The 18,178-nt window shown below is 33.8% G+C and overlaps 1 protein-coding gene across 1 annotated transcript; it reads left to right on the top strand.

The window, feature by feature from the left end:
* The first annotated feature begins 453 nt into the window (after positions 1-453).
* Positions 454-4,000, top strand: LOC6036530 (protein PDF). The gene is made up of 2 exons (XM_001846523.2): positions 454-672; positions 3,480-4,000. Exons 1-2 carry the CDS (start codon positions 565-567, stop codon positions 3,714-3,716), a joined length of 345 nt encoding a protein of 114 aa, XP_001846575.2. The 5' UTR covers positions 454-564; the 3' UTR covers positions 3,717-4,000.
* The last annotated feature ends 14,178 nt before the right edge of the window (positions 4,001-18,178 follow it).

The raw sequence follows: 18,178 nt of genomic DNA, 5'->3' as shown, positions 1-18,178 counted from the left end.
ATGAAGGATATGAAACTCTTTAAAGGGCGCGATATGTCGTCTGCAATGCAAAACTCTTGTTTTGTTAAACAACCTGTCTTCCACAGGCACTTCGTTTAATTAGAAACGTGTTGGTCACATTTTCTGCTCGGATATCAAGTTCGATATTACCGCTCGGTATACACTCGTCGTAACAAACAATCAGTTCTCTAAATTAGAGCAGCAGCACCGTGGTTTCGTTCGATCCCTTAAATGTTTGCTGGGATAATCGCAAAACTAAATTAATTTCTTTTCTCCATTCCTTCTCCGTTTGCATTCGTGGTACACCTGTAATTGACAACGCGATGAAGGGATGTGACGACGCACACAACGGTCGTAAACGGCGCCCCGATGGCCACGTGGGGGGTCACCAGCCGTGTGGGGCAGGTTCTTCTATAGAGTATCATCTCTTTTTGGTATAAAATGTCGCGAATGTTGGAGGAAATTCATCAGTGCTTCATCACGCCAAGGATTACAAACACTCACAGGACTTGCTCTACCGAGGATTATTCTCAGTTTTAGTGCTTCCAGCAAAGAATTAACAGAATGGTCAACGTCAGTGGAATTTGCTTCGTGCTGTTCTGTCTGTGTCTGCGAGTGAGCATCGCGATGCCATCCTACGACGACGAAAACAGGCTGACAGTGGATAAAGAAGTGAGTTTTTTTGTGCAGTGTAAATGAGTGATGAATATATTGGAAGTTCTTGGAATGAATTTAATTTCCTGCGTGTGAAAACTGTTAAATTCTGTTTGATCGTAAATTTTGGTTTAGGTCAAGCAAAATCCAACAATCGATTGGTATGACTAATAATGTGGACGAATCAGTCAAAAAAGTGTTTAATTCAACTAAATATCTAATGCTTGAATAAATCACAAAAATTATCCTAGTGCTACAAAAGTGCCATTTCTAAACAATAATCTTAACGGGTTAAAACTTATTTTCTAATTTAAAGTGCTCAAGCCAGCCAATGTTTCATCTAAGCAAGCTCCTATTTGAAATTTTGGCATAGTATATCCGTACAATTCAGCCCTTGAATGGATGCCAAAAAGTCGGATTTAATCCACTTTAATATAAATTAAAAATTTCAATCACTTTCTCTTAAATAAAATATTTATTTTCAAAAGATTAAAGGGACCATCCATAAACCACGTGGACACTTTTTTGGAAATCGTGGACAATCGCCATACAAAAAAAAAACCTTTTTTGTATGGAGCGTGGACAATCGCCATATCACAACTATTTGTTTGTCTTTCAACATGTTTTTTTTAAATTATGCCAACGGATCTTTTTTTTAGTTTTTTGTCCCCTCCTTAATTTCCTATAATTTTACCAAAAATTCAAGGGGCAAATAATATTGCTAAATTTTCAATTGATAACTTGTATAAGCGATTTAAACTACACAGAAAAAAAAACCATTTGTGAACACATTTCACGATGTCAAGAATTGTATTTTTTTCATGTATTAAGAACCTTTTTCATTAAATGTGAAAGTTTTTTTTAGAAATTTAACATTTTGGAAGCATTGCTGAATTTATGTTGGTGCACTATGTGATACTTTTCGTTCAAAAAATGCTTAAAAATTATGCTTGAAATATAAACATCAGTTTTATTTTATTTGAATTTTTTAAGGTTTGAATTTGGGCATTTAAATTTGTTTCCTTTTATACATTTTTTCAACAACTTTACTTTTAAACATTTAATTACCATAACAATGTATGATTAGTAAAATATCAGCCTGCGTTCATTTTGAGTTATTTGCGAGTTTGGCGCAAACAAGTTTGGCAACCTCGTTTGTTTGATTGTTTTTCGTATTGTAATGCCTGCTTAACATTTATCCCGATTTGAAACTGGATGTACAGTACTTGTTCGGTAACTGGGCGTTCATTAACTGGACTGCAGCCCAAAAATAACAAACCGAGTTGGTCAAGGGGTCAGCGGATGACCCTCATTACTTTTCGTCCACCCCAGCTAAGTTTTCATTAAAATTGACTATTTCTGGACCCCGGAGAGTCATAGTCATTTGTAGATGTTTGTGTGAGATTTTGAAAGAAAAAATAAAACCATTTGTTGTTTCGAAACGTCAATCCTGTTTCTGGATTTCATGTCATAGCATTCATATGAAAACTTGCAAGAAAAAAAAATGAATTACATGCGCCTCATCAACTTCTAGTAAAATTCGGTAGTCTGCACTATTTTTTTAAAGCTAAATAAAAAAAAATGACAGCTGACTTTTTAATCAAGCAAAAAAACTGTTATAAGTAATATCTTGGAAGGTGTTTTCTGTTAGAAAGCCACTCACATATTTTTTTAGAAAGATATTTGAAAGACCTGTCCGATGAGTTATATAGCTTGAAGATCTGACAACACTGTTAAAAGACAAAGAGACTTGGAAATTAGATTTTTTTTTTTGTGATAATCTGACTAACCTGTAATTTTAGTGTTTTGCCTTCCTCACCTTACTGAGGAAAGGCTATAGAATCACTCGAAAAATGAACTTATTAATTTGACTTTGTAGACCCACCTTCACGTATACATATCGACTCAGAATCATGTTCTGAGCAAATGTCTGTGTGGATGTGTGTAGGTGGGTGGACAAAAAAATTGTCACTCGATTATCTCCGGACTGGATGAACGGATTTTGACCGTATTAGTCTCATTCGATCCGTCTTGGGGTCCCATAGGTCTCTATTTAAAATCAGCAAATTTAGTTAAGTACTTCAAAAGTTATTCAAATGTTACGATTTTGACGTATGTCCGGAAGATTGTAAAAAGGGTGGTTTTTGCAAGAAACCCTATCATGATATACATTCTCAGAAAGGTATTAAAAAGACCTTTCCAATGAGCCCAAAACATTGAAGATCTGACAAACCTATCAAAAGTTATTAGCACTTAAGTGTTATTTATACACTTTTTGGAGGCCGGATCTCAGATATTTCAAGGAAAATGATGTCCGGGTCCCTAATTCGACCTGTCGTTAGTTAGATAATCGAAAGACCTTTCAAATGAGCCTAGAACATCGAGGATCTGACAACCCTATCAAAAGTTATTAGCACTTAAGTGTTATTCATACATTTTTTGGAGGCCGGATCACAGATATTTCAACAAAAATTATTTCCGGGTCCATCATGTGAACTATCGTTGGTTAGGTTTTTTATCAGGACCTTGCCGATTAGCCAGAAATATTGAGGTTAGGTCTGCGAGCCCTATTAAAATAAATGAGTAATAAAGTTGATTTGTTAAACATGTAAAGGGGGGAATGTTGCTATTTTTACTGAATGTATTGACTTCATGAATGTGAGGAAGGCACCAACCACCTAAAGGTGGATTAAGTAACGTTTTTTTTTAAGATTTCCTGTAAGCTATTGTGTTTCATATGTTTATAGAACCTATTAAAAAAACACTAGAATTATTTCTTTAAATACGAAAAAAATCATTTATTCATGTTCCACTTCTTCTTCCAGGCCTACATCCGGCAGCTCGCGGAATGGCTCTCGAACCAATCTGCCTCGTCACTGGTCGCGTCCAACGACATTTACAGCCTGCCGCCGTGTCGGCCGTGCTTCTACCCGAGCTACCAGACGGAAAGTGCTGGCGGTCCTGCGGCCACCATGTCCCACAATCCGTACAGCAAACGGAACTCCGAGCTGATCAACTCACTGCTCAGTCTGCCCAAGGACATGAACAACGCCGGCAAATAGGGCGGTTCATGGGTTGTGCTGCTTCAGGAAATTTTCAGCAGGGAGTGCACTGAAGCTCTCAAACTATTTTAAAATTCAAATTATGATCTCAAATTCGCGCAAAACCACGTGTCCAATACAATACCACCCTGCCCGAGAATGCCACTGACAATTTTCGTTCGTTCGTTCGTTAGTTCTTCTGCATTAGATTAGAGTGACGTCAAGAACAGAATGATGCACGAAAATCCATATTGATGTTTAAGAAAGATGAAGAATGTTTAAATAAAGATACTTTGGTTGAATAATGGTGTTGTTTTTGTTTATGAGTGGGCAAATGATTCTAGGTTTTATTGTTTCGATCACGTTGATCACCTCTGCCCACGCGCCATAAAAATAAACTTGTGATTTTATTTATACATTTGCAGCTTATTCTAAATCACTTTGGCTATTTCTGTACTGGAAGTGCGTAGGAAGTGGTATATTTTTAAAAGTGTATGTTTAACAAATACAGTTTTCCACAGGCCGGCAACGAAATTATGAGAAACTATTTCGTTTGTTATTTTCAATTCATTTATATTTTACAAAATAAGTTAACCTCCAAAATGTTTAATCATAGCTTATTTCAACACTCAGAATGAGCAACGCAAATATGTTCTCTGTTCAGGACCTTTCCATTGGGGCAGCCACAGCGTGCGGGAAAGCATATAATTGGGCAAATCGTATGCTTGGTTTCACACGTTCTCTCCTCCTGGCACACACCACACGGTGAGAATACCAGACTGTCGGGACCTGCAAGTTTATTTAAAATCGAAAATGTTAACCACCCTTAACTTCGTCGCCTTAATAAAAATTAAATACTTACAATTTGGCCGCGAAGGTTTAGAAGAAACATCAGCTATCAGGGCAACGGTGACGACTAATGCCAGGAAGATGAAGTGCTTCATTTTGAATATAGAAGCAACAAGTGAGGTATTTCCTTTCTGGTGGTTATTTAACACTGACAACGATTTCATCTCAGGAAACTCATTTTATACGTCCCTAATTTTGGTCACACGAGCGTAAGTTTATGTAAACGAAGTCATCCAACACCTGATCTAGTTTCGTAGGACGGTTAGTATAAACAGTAGAGTGATTAACACTGATTAAGCATTTGGGTTGGCGATAACTAAAGTGATCGCACATTACACACTAAAACCTCTGTGGCTTAAAACCTTTTCGTTTGTCTCTTTACTGTCTTGAAATTCATATGAGCAATTCTCTGGGACTTCGGTAAATGAAAAATATTCGAAGATTGCACGGTTGGTATCATCCAAGGTTGTTAACGATAATCTATCGTTAACGTTATTTCAATAATTCTATCGGCGATAATGGACGATAAATAATTTTTTAAATCTTTCTAAAATCGACTTAATTTAACCATATTATGTTAAATTTTCAATGCATTCACTAAGAATATAAATTTTTGAGAATGTAGTAAATTTCAAAGTATAGATACTAGGGCGTCCCAAAAAAATGAAAAGTTGTCAAATATTTGGTGCTCCCCCCTAGAATGATCCATTAGGATGTCAGGAACAATGTTTCCATACAACAAAAAATTCCCAAAAAAGTTTTACAACACGCGCGCTGAGCTCGAATGAAAAAAGTGCATTTATCGAGTATTTTTCAGAAAATTTCAGCTTATAGAAAAATTCAGATACTCAAAATTGTTCACAAAATACCGTATTTTTACGAAAGTACTAAAATTGACATAATTTACAATATGGGTACCAAACGGAGCGAAAGTTTATATGCCTTTTCAGATTGTTAGAGTATTTTTGGAAAGTACTAATATTTTCACATAATACAGTATTTTTTCGGAAATTCTCAAATTTTCAAAATATGCAATATGGGTATAAAACAAAGCGAAATTTGCATGCTTCAAACATACATTCAAATTTTGTAAACCCATATTACAAATTATGGAAATCTTAAAAGCTTAAAAAATTGCGATATTTTGTGAAAATTTTGGTGATTTAACGTAAAACATTATTAAGTGATAATGCATTCAAAATTTCGCTCTAAAAAAGCTCTACGTAAATTTTTATGTACAGCGGTAAAAACACGATTAGATACCATCTATAAATACTTTTTTTCATTTCAATGCAAAAAAAAAAAATTTACAAGACAACATTTTTTCGATGGATCAACTATGGTCTCCTTGGAACGAGCTGTCAAGTAGGACCTTTTCTGTCAAGAAGGGCCGCGAGGTTAATTTTTTTAAATTGATTCAAAAATCCATTTTAAATCCATTGCTGTTGTACAAAGGGTCACTGTACTCAGAAAAAAGCTTTATCGTTGTGAATAATAATTTCACAAATTTAAGCTTAATTGTAGTACCCAATTGTTCTAAACTCAAAATCAATGAACATTCATTTTAGTTTCTTGAGAAAAAAATGAAAAAAATATTGCTGACGGTTTCAGCATTTTAAAAGTGGAATTATTTTTTTCTGAAGGATTAAAAAAATGTTTGCTTCTTTCAGTGTTTGTGTTCGCAACCTTTAAAAAAGATAGAAAAAATCAGTACTTTCGGTCCCTGGTCCCTGTATCCTGGAAACGGGGTACTTTATCGAAATAGTAGTTTATGCAACAAGTTGCAAAAAGAGGATTTTTTCAGCACGAGTCGTACATTTATCCAACGAGGTTCACCGAGTTGGATAAATACGAAGAGTGCTGAAAAAATCATGTTTTGCAACGAGTTCCATACAGCATTTTTTGCAATTCCGAAAAACACCCATTGAGTGAAATTTTAAGTAAAATTTTCATGTATTTTGTCAATACATCGTTTAAATCCAAAAAATGTTGAAAAGTGTTTCTTTTCGAAACAAGTGCTGAAAAGTTCAACTTTTCAGCACCCATTTCAGTGCTGAAAAGTAGAACTTTTCAGCACTGTTATTGAAAGGTATTAATTTTCCTTTCTGTTATTTTTGGTAGGGAAAAGTAGGCCGTTTCGTTTCTCCAGAAGAACAGGAAAAGTTGACAGTTTCACAGTGGAATTGCAAAAAGGTACTTTTCTTCGAGCTTTTCGTACTTTTCGATTGCAAATTTAATTTAAACATAAAAAATAGGTTTTATGTTTGAAATTTCGATTTTTTCTAAAATTTATCAGTTTCTGACGGTGAACCAATCTTAAGCGAAGTAGCTTGGTTCCAAGTATATTATTTCCCAAGCATGCAAATTTACAACAAGGTTTGCAATGGTGGTCGAGCCTTATCATGACTTCTACAGGTAAAAAAAGTCACAACTCTGCTTGTGAAAAGTGTTTTGTTCGATGCAATAATCATCATCAAAAGCAAATCTTTGGATGTTCATCAAGAGAAAAAATCCGAAGGGAGCATGGTTCTCCTCTCTCGCGCACGAAAGATCGGTAAGAGGAATCTAAAAAAATCATCATCTTGATAATTCTGCGGAACATCTTTTTCACTGCAAGTGTAACGTCACACGTCGAAAAATGACCTGTCACATTTTGTAGATGGGCAATGTGTGTAAACAAAGTGAAATAAATGATTTTAAGTGGTGCTGACAAGCTAATTTAAAAAAAAAATCATCAGCAGATTGATTTTCTAGGAGAATTTCGGGAGCGAATTTCTTTTGCATGTTTTGCCTCCTCTCTCTTTTGATAATGAAGAAAGTCCGCAAGCGAAATTGATTGTTTTGCAAATTTCAAGTTTTTTGTCACTGTTCAGAATTTTGTTACGGGGACAGCCACAGCGCGGGGGATAGCACTTGAAGATATAAATTTGATTTGAAGTTGCACAAGTTCTCTCCTCTATACACTCCGCACATCTGTTAAAACCCATGGTAGGGGGGGCCTAGAAGTTGTTGAGAAATGTATGCATTAAAGTAGATTCCATCCTATTCTCCGAAATAGAAAACATAACAAAAAACTTACACTCTGGGTCCAAAACATACGAAGATACCCCCGCAATTAGGGGGATGGCGAGGAATGCAATCAAAATCGGAAGCTTCACTATGATCTCGGAGCATCGATTTCTTTGCACCAGGTCCATTTTATACTGATCGGATTTAGCCTGCGCTTACAGTTTAACCAGATTATGCAATCTTCTGCCGGACAATGAGTTCTAACTGTGCACTGTAACTCTGATTAAGCATTTCGGTGGAGATAACGAAAGTTGGTGCTATTGACCAGAGATAGTTTGCATAATAACTAAATTTATGGGATTCGCTAGACCCTTTTACTTACTAAAATACTTAACGGAACAAAACAAAAAGATCAAAAAGAACCCACACCACTCTTTAGGTAAATGTTAATAAATCTTGGGATTCGAACTCACGAAGTTTATGAATTTGATCTATATGAATTCCAGTTTATAAAACAACTTTTGACCAAAAAATCGAGTGGCTTTTGCCTTAATTTGTACACAATATATTTTTTGTAATGGTTGATTTAATTGCGTTTAATTTGCTCGGCTAAATTATAAAAGACAACAAGCCTGACTGCTTTCTTACTTTAGAAACATAAGTTGAAATAGTGATGTATTAATCTGGGTAAAATTAAATAATAGTGTATTTATATCAGTCTTCGAATATTGAATTTCTGAATTTCTTCGTTATAAAAAAAAAACATTTCTGAGTGAATATCAATTTATTTCACAGTTATTAGCAATTTCTCAATTTTCCATTACGCTTGTAACGTTTAAACATTTTTCCGTTTTCTATTAACATTCGTCATGATAAACACATGCATTGTTACTATTAAGAACTTTATTGTAGGGGCAACCGCAGCGTGAGGGAAAGCAAATTATAGGGCAAGGAAGATCTTTGGTTTCACAAGTTCGCTCCTCTTGGCAAAAACCACATGGATGATACTCCATGCCGGCTGGACCTAAATGTTTTTTTTTTAATTTAATCAATTGAATTTCACAAAATAATAACCATTATCAAAACTTACAATCATCCCGAGAAGGCTTCGAATATACACCAGCCACCAATGCGATGGCGAAAAATGCAACAAATATGAAGAACTTCATGATAATCTCGAGGCGATGTGCGATTTTCTGGTGCAGAAACAATTCCAAACTGGCATTGATTCCTTTGGTGCGGGTCCGTTTTATGCAGATTCGATTCCAGGTGCATTTTCATTATTTAAAACGTTAACATAATACGATGAGTTCAAAACTCGGTTCAAACTGCAAAGTGATACTACTGATTAAGCATTTTGATGGAGATAACGAAAGATGATGTTATTGACCAGAGATAGTACACATCACTGCCGTTAAGAGGAAATAACTTTTTTTGAAATTAATATTGCATGAAATGTCGGCACACCTTTCTAAAAAAAAATCTTATATTTTGGTAATTTTGCTCAAAGCAAGATATTGCCAAAAATGAGTACATTCCTTAGCATCTCCGCTCGGGAGGCACGCCGTAAGGTGGGTAATTCTCCGCCAACTCACACAGCAGTTGCCCCGACCCCGCTTCGATTTGCGTGTAACTTTTGACCCTGATCACGAATCCGAGGTCCGTTTTTTTATATCTCGTGACGGAGGGACGGTACGACCCCTTTCATTTTTGAGCATGCGAAAAAAGATGTGGGTAATTCTCTACCAACTCTCACGAAATCGGTAAAAGTTGCCCCGACCCCTCTTCGATTTGCGTGAAACTTTGTCCTAAGGGGTAATTTTTGTCCCTGATCACGAATCCGAGGTCCGTTTTTTGATACCTCGTGACGGAGGGGCGGTACGACCCCTTCAATTTTTGAACTTGCGAAAAAAGAGGTGTTTTTCAATAATTTGCAGCCTGAAACGGTGATGAGATAGAAATTTGGTGTCAAAGGTACTTTTATGTAAAATTGGACACCCGATTTGATGGCGTACTCAGAATTCCGGAAAAACGTATTTTTCATCGAAAAAAACACTAAAAAAGTTTTAAAAACTCTGCCATTTTACGTTACTCGACTGTAAAAAATTGTGAAACATGTCATTTTATGGGAAATTTAATGTACTTTTCGAATCTACATTGACCCAGAAGGGTCATTTTTTAATTTAGAACAAAATGTTTCATTTTAAAATTTCGTGTTTTTTTCTAACTTTGCAGGGTAATTTTTTAGAGTGTAACAATGTTCTACAAAGTTGTAGAGCAGACAATTACAAAAATTTTGATATGTAAACATAAGGGGTTTGATTGCAAACATCACGAGTTATCGCGATTTTAATAAAAAAAAGTTTTGAAAAAGTTGGTCGTTGTTGATCATGGCCGTTCATGGTCACCCGCGACAGACACGGACGACGAAACAAAGATAAACGCAAAAAGTAACTTTTTCAAAACTTTTTTTCGTAAAATCGCTATAACTCGTGATGTTTACAATCAAACCCCTTATGTTTACATATCAAAATTTTTGTAATTGTCTGCTCTACAACTTTGTAGAACATTGTTACACTCTAAAAAATAATCCTGCAAAGTTAGAAAAAAACACGAAATTTTAAAATGAAAATTTTTGTTCTAAATAAAAAAAGACTCTTCTGGGTCAATGTAGATTCGAAAAGTACATTAAATTTCCCTTAAAATGACATGTTCCAAAAAATTTTACAGTCGAGTAACGGAAAATGGGAGAATTTTTAAAACTTTTCTAGTGTTTTTTTCGATGAAAAATACGTTTTTTCGGAATTCTGAGTACGACATCAAATCGGGCGTCTAATTTTACATAAAAGTCCCTTTGACACCAAATTTCTATCTGATCACCGTTTCAGGCTGCAAATTATTGAAAAACACCTCTTTTTCGCATGTTCAAAAATGGAAGGGGTCGTACCGCCCCTTCGTCACGAGATATCAAAAAACGGACCTCGGATTCGTGATCAGGGACAAAAGTTACTCCTTAGGACAAAGTTTCACGCAAATCGAAGAGGGGTCGGGGCAACTTTTCCCGATTTCGTGTGAGTTGGTAGAGAATTACCCAGGTAAGTTTGTTTATTAAGCTAGTCTAGTGATTATAAAACCGACATTTGATTTGGCAGCTTATTTATTCTCGTCATTCGCGCAGTGTGTCACTTTTGAAAAGTATTCCTTAAAAGAGGACATAACATAACAAAATGAAAAAAAAACTAATTTTAATTATATAAAAACAACTCTATCGGATGGGGAAGTAAAACGTCGGTCCATTAGCGTAAAAGAGGTTTTGAGTGACTCACCACACATAACCTTCGGACGCCTAGAAATGAGTAGAAACTTGCAACAGAGCCCACAAAAGACCCGGGGGTCGTTAAAGTGGATTGCTTATTAACTCTATTTTAAATATTCCATTGAAAAAATCCATATTGAAGAATCCATTTTATTATTTAATAGGCAATCAACCATTCCAATTCGACTAAATGGAGTCGCAGAATTCGAATTCTATGTTAAAAACAAGAAAATAATAACGAAACTTCGGATAATCGAGTCTGGACTATAATACATTTTGACAACGGTAGCAACCTCTTATGAAAGAAAGTTTCTTTTTTTAGTGTTTTTTTCAAATGATATTTATAAGGTGAGTAAAACTCCAAAAAAAATGTACTAACACTCAGATTCATAACCACAAACATTGTCACTGTTCAGCACCTTGTCGTAGGGACAGCCACAGCGCGAGGGGTATAGCAAATTATGGGGCAAAGGGAGCGTTCTTTTATTACGTAACGCAGTTAGGGGGGGGAGGGGGTGTCGGTGTCTGTTACGAAATGTTACGAAAATTGGGGGAGGGGGTGTGCTGAAAAATTCTGTTACGTAACGCAAAATTTTCATATAAGCACTCATAAAAATTTGCAAAAAGACCTTGCGTTACGCGTTACAGGGGGGGTAGGGGGGATTGCTCATCTGTTACGATTTGTTACAAAGGGGGGGGAGGGGGGTCAAAAATCCCAAATTTTGCGTTACGTAATAAAAGAACGCTCCCAAAGACGATCTTTGGTTGCATAAGTTCTCTCCGCGTCGCAGATACCACACGGTAGATTCTCCATGGTACTCGGACCAGAAAGTTTGATAGAACCGAATGATATATTTAAAAAATCTATCAGAATTAATTAAACAAAACTCACAATTTGGTTGGGAAGACGATACTCCTTCATGCTGATCTCGGAGCAAGGTGAGATTTACTGGGGTATGGACAATTCAAAATTGGGATCGTTTTCGTTGCTGCAGGTCCAATACGGTTTCGATTTTCATTATGCGTTTATAATTTCCAAAGTTTGTGTAATCATGTGTTGGACAATAAGTTCAAATAAAAAAAAATCAAAATTCTAAAATTTTCAAATTAAAGCTAAATTTATCATAACAAATCTTGAAAATTATACAATTCAAAAATGCCAAAACAAACTTTGAAAACCTTAAAATTCTTATGTTCACGTTAAAGCCAACTTTATTTCTCATTTTACAACGCTATCAATATTTAAAAATCAAAATTCATAAAAAAATGTAAAACTTTAAAATTCACTGATTAAAATATTTAGGAGTCTGAAAATATAAAATTTTTAATATTTAATGATTAAAACATAATTTAAAAATTTTAAAATTAAACAATAAAACTATATATCCCAAAATTTAAAAAAAATCAGAAATTTTAAAATAGGGAAATAAAAAAAAATGAAAATTTTTATAGCAAGCCACAAAATGAACATTTCAACACTAGCGTGCACAGGGTGGGGCAACATGGGGCAACTGCCCCTCCATCCTAAGAAATTTGTTCTAAATTTGGTCAAGAGGTGTCCACAAATGACGTATTTTTCAAAACGTCCATATTATTGCCCCACTTTCCTCAAAGAGCTGGGCACGCTAGTGCATTTCAATGAAAAAAGTGTTGTAAAATGCATGACACACCAGTAGTGTAGAGTAGTCATCAATGAGACACGGGGAACAATGATAAAATGACTCCTACTAGTCTTAGTTTCAACCAATCAGGCTCATATTTGGGGGGAAAAGTGTATATACTGGATATTTACACTTCTGCCATAATAGTGGCTTTGGTTATGGACGCTCCCTTGAAAAGTTATTCATAAATGTTTGATTCTCGAATGTAAAGGTAAATTATGGACAAAACTTACTTTTTCGCTCGTAGGCTGCCATTGACACCCAAACTAATATTTCTTCATATTTCTTTCGACATCCCATAGAGAATGAGTTGGGCTACAATGTCCTTTCATTAGGTTTGACCAAAATTAAGAACCCAGAACCAGGGATGCCATATCTACGGATTTCTCCGTAGATCTACGGATTTCAGCCATTTCTACGGATCTACGGATTGATCTCCAAAATCTACGGATTTTCATGCTGGCTGATAATTGTATGAAGGACGTGAAATTATATTTTTGCGTGATACAAATGTTTTATGAAAACGTTTTGAACAATCTGTTTTAGAGAAGAAGTTTTGAGGAACGTTAAAATGAAAAGTCGTTTAGGAGAAATGAGGCGATGGCTGAAATCCAGTGCAGCTTATCCAGCTTTTGGCGTTCGAATGGTGAACGCCCGAAATGTCAAAATCACGCAGTGGTACCAACATTACGAAAAAAGTGTGCCATGGCATGACAGCCGCATTTTTTTCTAATGTTGGTGCTCTTGCGCGATTTTGATATTTCGGACGTTCAACATTCGAACGCCATCTTCGCTTAAAAACCTGGATAGATAAGTAATCGATCTAGTGGGTTGAGGTCACGTCAAGTCGATGATTGTAAAAAAAATTATTATGTTGGTGTACATAAAACATTAATAAAAAATTTAAAACAAAATCGTAACATAAGTTAAACTTGAGTTAAAAGGCAAATTTGGATTGAAATTGGAACATGTGGTGTGTATTGGGCCCAAGAAACAAAAAAAATATCCCAAAACATCCTGTTTCTTTTCGGAATCAACTCCTAGCGCTTTGCGATGTTATACTAAGTTATTCTCCGGATCAAAAACTTTAACAAAAATTGAGCATAGGAATATTATATAGGTTTTTGAGTAACTTTCTCTAAGAAAAGGTTACAAGTGAAAATTCCACATATTTTTTTCGCGTGTTCATGAGGTCATTTTTAGTAACTTTTGCTCTACGAAAAATTTCACTTTTCTTCAGGGATGCACCTTGGGTCCAAGGGGCCCTTGGCGAAGCATCAATTTTGCGCCCTCCTTAATATTTCCCCACTTTGATGAATTGATTTTAAATTCAAATGTTTGCCGATTGCTTTAAAAAATTCTGATTTAAAAATTGCAATTGGAGTAGTAAACAGGTTGATAAAAAAATCCCTAATCCAGTTTTCTTGTTGCAGTATTTTCAAATCGATGATTTAATTTATAGTTTCTATTTTCTACTTTAAATTGATATGAAATTCAAAAATACAATTTAAAAATCAAACATTGAATCTGTTTTTTTAAATTAATTTTAGAGTCAAAAAAAATTTAAAGTGTTTTTTTATTTAATTTTTAATTTGTGAAATCAAATTGATTTAAAATTCAAAGATTTTTTATAAATTTTATTATTTCTATATTTCTTAATAACTAAAACCAAATTTGCTTCGAGATACATATGTCCAGAGCATTAATATGGTAAATGAGCAATTCTCTGAGATTTCGGTCATTCGATTTTTTTTTTTGTATTTTTTAATCCGGCTGAAACTTTTTTGGTGCCTTCGGTATGCCCAAAGAAGCCATGTTGCATCATTAGTTCGCTCATATAATTTTCCATACAAATTTTTCAGCTGTCCATACAAAAATGATTTATGAAAATTCGAAAATCTGTATCTTTGGAAGGAATTTTTTGATCGATTTGGTGTCTTCGGCAAAGTTGTAGGTATGGATAAGTTCGACACTGAAAAAATATGGTAGTTGGTAAAAAAAAATTTAGTGATTTTCTACTTCACTTTTTGTCATTAAAACATGACTTGCAAAAATCACTATTTTTATTTTTTTTATTTTCTGATATGTTTTAGGGGACATTAGAAATTTTCCGAAAAGGCAAAAAGTCTTTGAGCGAGTTATACATTTTTTAATCAATACGGATTTAAAAAAAATCGAAATATTGGTCACAAAAATTTGTCAACTTAATTTTTCGATATAAAATCAAATTTGCAATCAAAAAACTTTAGTTACATTTTGATAAAGTGCACCGTTTTCAAATTATAGCAATTTTCAGGTAACTTTTTTGAAAATAGTAGCAGTTATTTATTTTTTAAAATTAGTGCCCACTCTTGAAAAAAATATTTTTGAAAAGCTGAGAAAATTCTCTATCTATTGCATTTTTGAACTTTGTTGCTCTTGATTAAAAAAAAAGACCGATGAATGAAGAGTTGGCATTTGATATCCCTAAAACATGTCAGAAAATAAAAAAATAAAAATAGTGGCAAAGTCATGTTTTAATGACAAAAAGTGAAGTAGAAAATCACTTAATTTTTTTTACCAACTGCCATATTTTTTCAGTATCGAACTTATCCATACCTACAACTTTGCCGAAGACACCAAATCGATCAAAAAAATCCTTCCAAAGATACAGATTTTCGAACTTTCATAAATCATTTTTGTATGGACAGCTGACAAATTTCTATGGAAAATTATATGAGCGAACTAATGATGCAACATGGCTTCTTTGGCATACCGAAGGCACCAACAAAGTTTCAGCCGGATTAAAAAATACAAAAATTAAAATTAAAGAAAAAAGACCGATTCCGTAGAGAATTGCTCAAATGTGTTAATTTTGGCAAAATAACGCTGTAATATCACACAACCTGAAATCCATGTAAACATTTTAAAAATATATATATATATAGACAATTTGTAACTTTTCTCCATACCAGCACGTCCTTTATTTTTTTTTTGTACATAAAAAAGATAAAAACAAAATTCATATAAATGTTTCAATAAATGTTTTGTTAAAAATGTTAAAAAATTTTATCATATAATTGATTTTTTTTTTTTTTTGAATTTGTGACATTAATATAATTTTCATGAACGGTTACACAAACAATTTTCGAAAACCGCCGTAGGCCAGATAAAATGCCTTCGCTGCCGGATCTTAGGTAGCCCTGGCTTAGAATTTGCGGAAAATTTAAAATTTTCTAAATTTAGATAATATTTAATGAATGAAAGGGCTATCTTGAATAAAAAAATCGTGCTGTTCGGATGACATTTTGAAAACTATCTTTTTTATTTTATATATTTAAGTGGCTGTATCGCAAGAACGAAAAGACAAATCTACAATGTTTTTTAGACGATTTTATAAAAATTGTACATAAATAAAAACTAAAAAAATAAAAGTAATGGACACTTATGAAGAAAAATTTTTCATTGTAGAATCTTTATCAAAATTTCAAAAAATAGCTTTTCGATTGCAAGTTCGATTCTAATTTCAAAAATGCAGTTGAAAATGTTTAAAATTTGTGTGAAAATTGTATAAGTCACGGCCAAACATACGTTTTTTTGGAAAAAATTAAATGCAAATTTTGGGAATTCAAAAGTTAATTATAAAAATGTGTATTTTTTTGTTAGAGTTAAAAATCATATATAGCATGCCTGCGATCGATTAAAAAATATTTTGATTTTTAGTGAATTTCCGTTGTACATTACTGCAAAAAGTTTTTTTCAGCGAAAAATAAATCGTCAGTACTTAGATATTTTTAAAACTAATGATTGCAAAACAGCTGGGCAGGTGTAAAATGCATTTCCGAAAACACCAAATCAATCGAATAGTTCATTCGCAAGATAAAAATTTCGACTATTTAAAAACCACTTGAAAACGTTGCAAATGTCATTTAAGTAATATTATATGTATTATGAAGGTTTATCAAATTATACATCAATGATGGGAATAAGACTGTGGACATATTTTTTATGTAATACACATAAATTCAATGTTAATGGTGCCATTTTTTCTAAATAGGGTACCTAACAAATTATGGTAAATCATTTTTTGTAATAAAAATCAGAGTTGTCCAGAAAATAGAATATAATATTTACTTTCAGAATCTGTAACAATATTGAGGATGTTTTCTTTGAAATTTCCGAGTTACAGCAATAAACTGAGAAAAAGAAACGTCATTCTGTCACGGCACAATGTATCATAACCATCATAACGGACATATGTACATAAAATCATAAAAAAACATATTTTCAAAAAATCATTTATATTTTGTAGTTTATGTACAGTAGCACAACTGTGGAAATATAGTAAAATTAGGCATGAAATTTGAAATTATTTTTTTGTTGATCTTGATAAAACCTTAATTCAATTTTAGTAGAAAAATCTTTAAAAAGAAAACTATTTGTTTGGGAAATACTATAACCCCTAGCTAGAATAAAAATATTTTGGGTTCCCAAGACACCAACCACCTGGATTTTTTTTTAACAAGTCTACGGATTCGACTTCCACCAGACCTGGCATCCCTGCAGAACCCAGGGCTGTCTCATTGTTCCCCACTCCTTTCAGCTTATCCTTTCAACAATGAGACACTTTGATTTTTCTTCGTTGTTGTTGTTGTTGTTGATTTTATTAGGGGAACTTTTTTTTCTCCATTAAACTTTTCAAAATCTATGTAAATCTTTCAAAACATGAACTGAAAGTTATTTTTGGCATATTTATTGAGTTTTAACTCTACTTGACCAAAAATATAAAGTTATTTGGTATAAATACATGGATTTTACAAAATTTAAATACTTTTAAGTATAACTTTTGTCAATTGAAGTTTCAAATTGGAAAAATTGCTTTTAAATGTCCAAGACAAGTCACCTGCCATGATACAACAGAAAACATGATGCTTAGCTAGAATCGTATTGATTTTCGTAGAGTCCCCACCTGTCTCATTGTTCCTGCCAAGTGCGTCTACAATGAGACAGTAAAATAACTCTGGCTGTAGAGGTCAGATCGAACTCAAATTTTGGTATAGTTTAAAAGATAGAAAATGTAACAAAAATCTCACTATAAAATGCTTATGAAAAAATTACAAAAATCATTGAAAGTTGAAAACCAAAAGTGTCTCATTGATGACTACTCTACCCTACGGTTAAAAGTATAGCGACGTGGCGTTTTACCAATCTATGCGATGTTCAAAATTATCAGAATAATGAATACATCGAAAAAGAAATGATCCCTAATGATTACGAAAGTTTTTCAAGGTTTATACCGACGATATAGTCAACTTAGTTTTTTTTTATGAAATTATGAAAAACCCAGGCCCCACCTTCCATACATCAGTGGTAAGTATAGCACAAAAATCCAATATTCAGATAAGAATTTTTTTTTCGGAAATTTAACTCACCCCTCTCTCGTGAACTATAATTTTGTTTTTTGAATAGGTCCTATAAACATATGAAAGAAAATAGCTTATAGGACCTGGACAATCGCCGACCCCCCACGTGGTTTAGAGATGGCCCCTAAGACGGTATTTTTTAAAAAAGGGGAAATTTTCAAATTGTGTTAATATCCGAAAAAAATGCATTTGTCTAGCCCTACATCCTGCCAAATTTTCATCCATGCTGAAAGTTTGATTCCAAAT

Source organism: Culex quinquefasciatus, chromosome 3 (genome assembly GCF_015732765.1).
Source record: "Culex quinquefasciatus strain JHB chromosome 3, VPISU_Cqui_1.0_pri_paternal, whole genome shotgun sequence".
NCBI lineage: Eukaryota > Metazoa > Arthropoda > Insecta > Diptera > Culicidae > Culex > Culex quinquefasciatus.
Note: the sequence above shows the minus strand (reverse complement) of the source record. Positions and strands in the feature narration are given on the sequence as shown.

Coding starts and splice junctions, on each gene's coding strand:
- LOC6036530 (XM_001846523.2), top strand. CDS start 565: ATGGTCAACGTCAGTGGAATTTGCTTCGTGCTGTTCTGTCTGTGTCTG. Junction 673..3,479: donor GGCTGACAGTGGATAAAGAA/GTGAGTTTTTTT, acceptor TTCTTCTTCCAG/GCCTACATCCGGCAGCTCGC.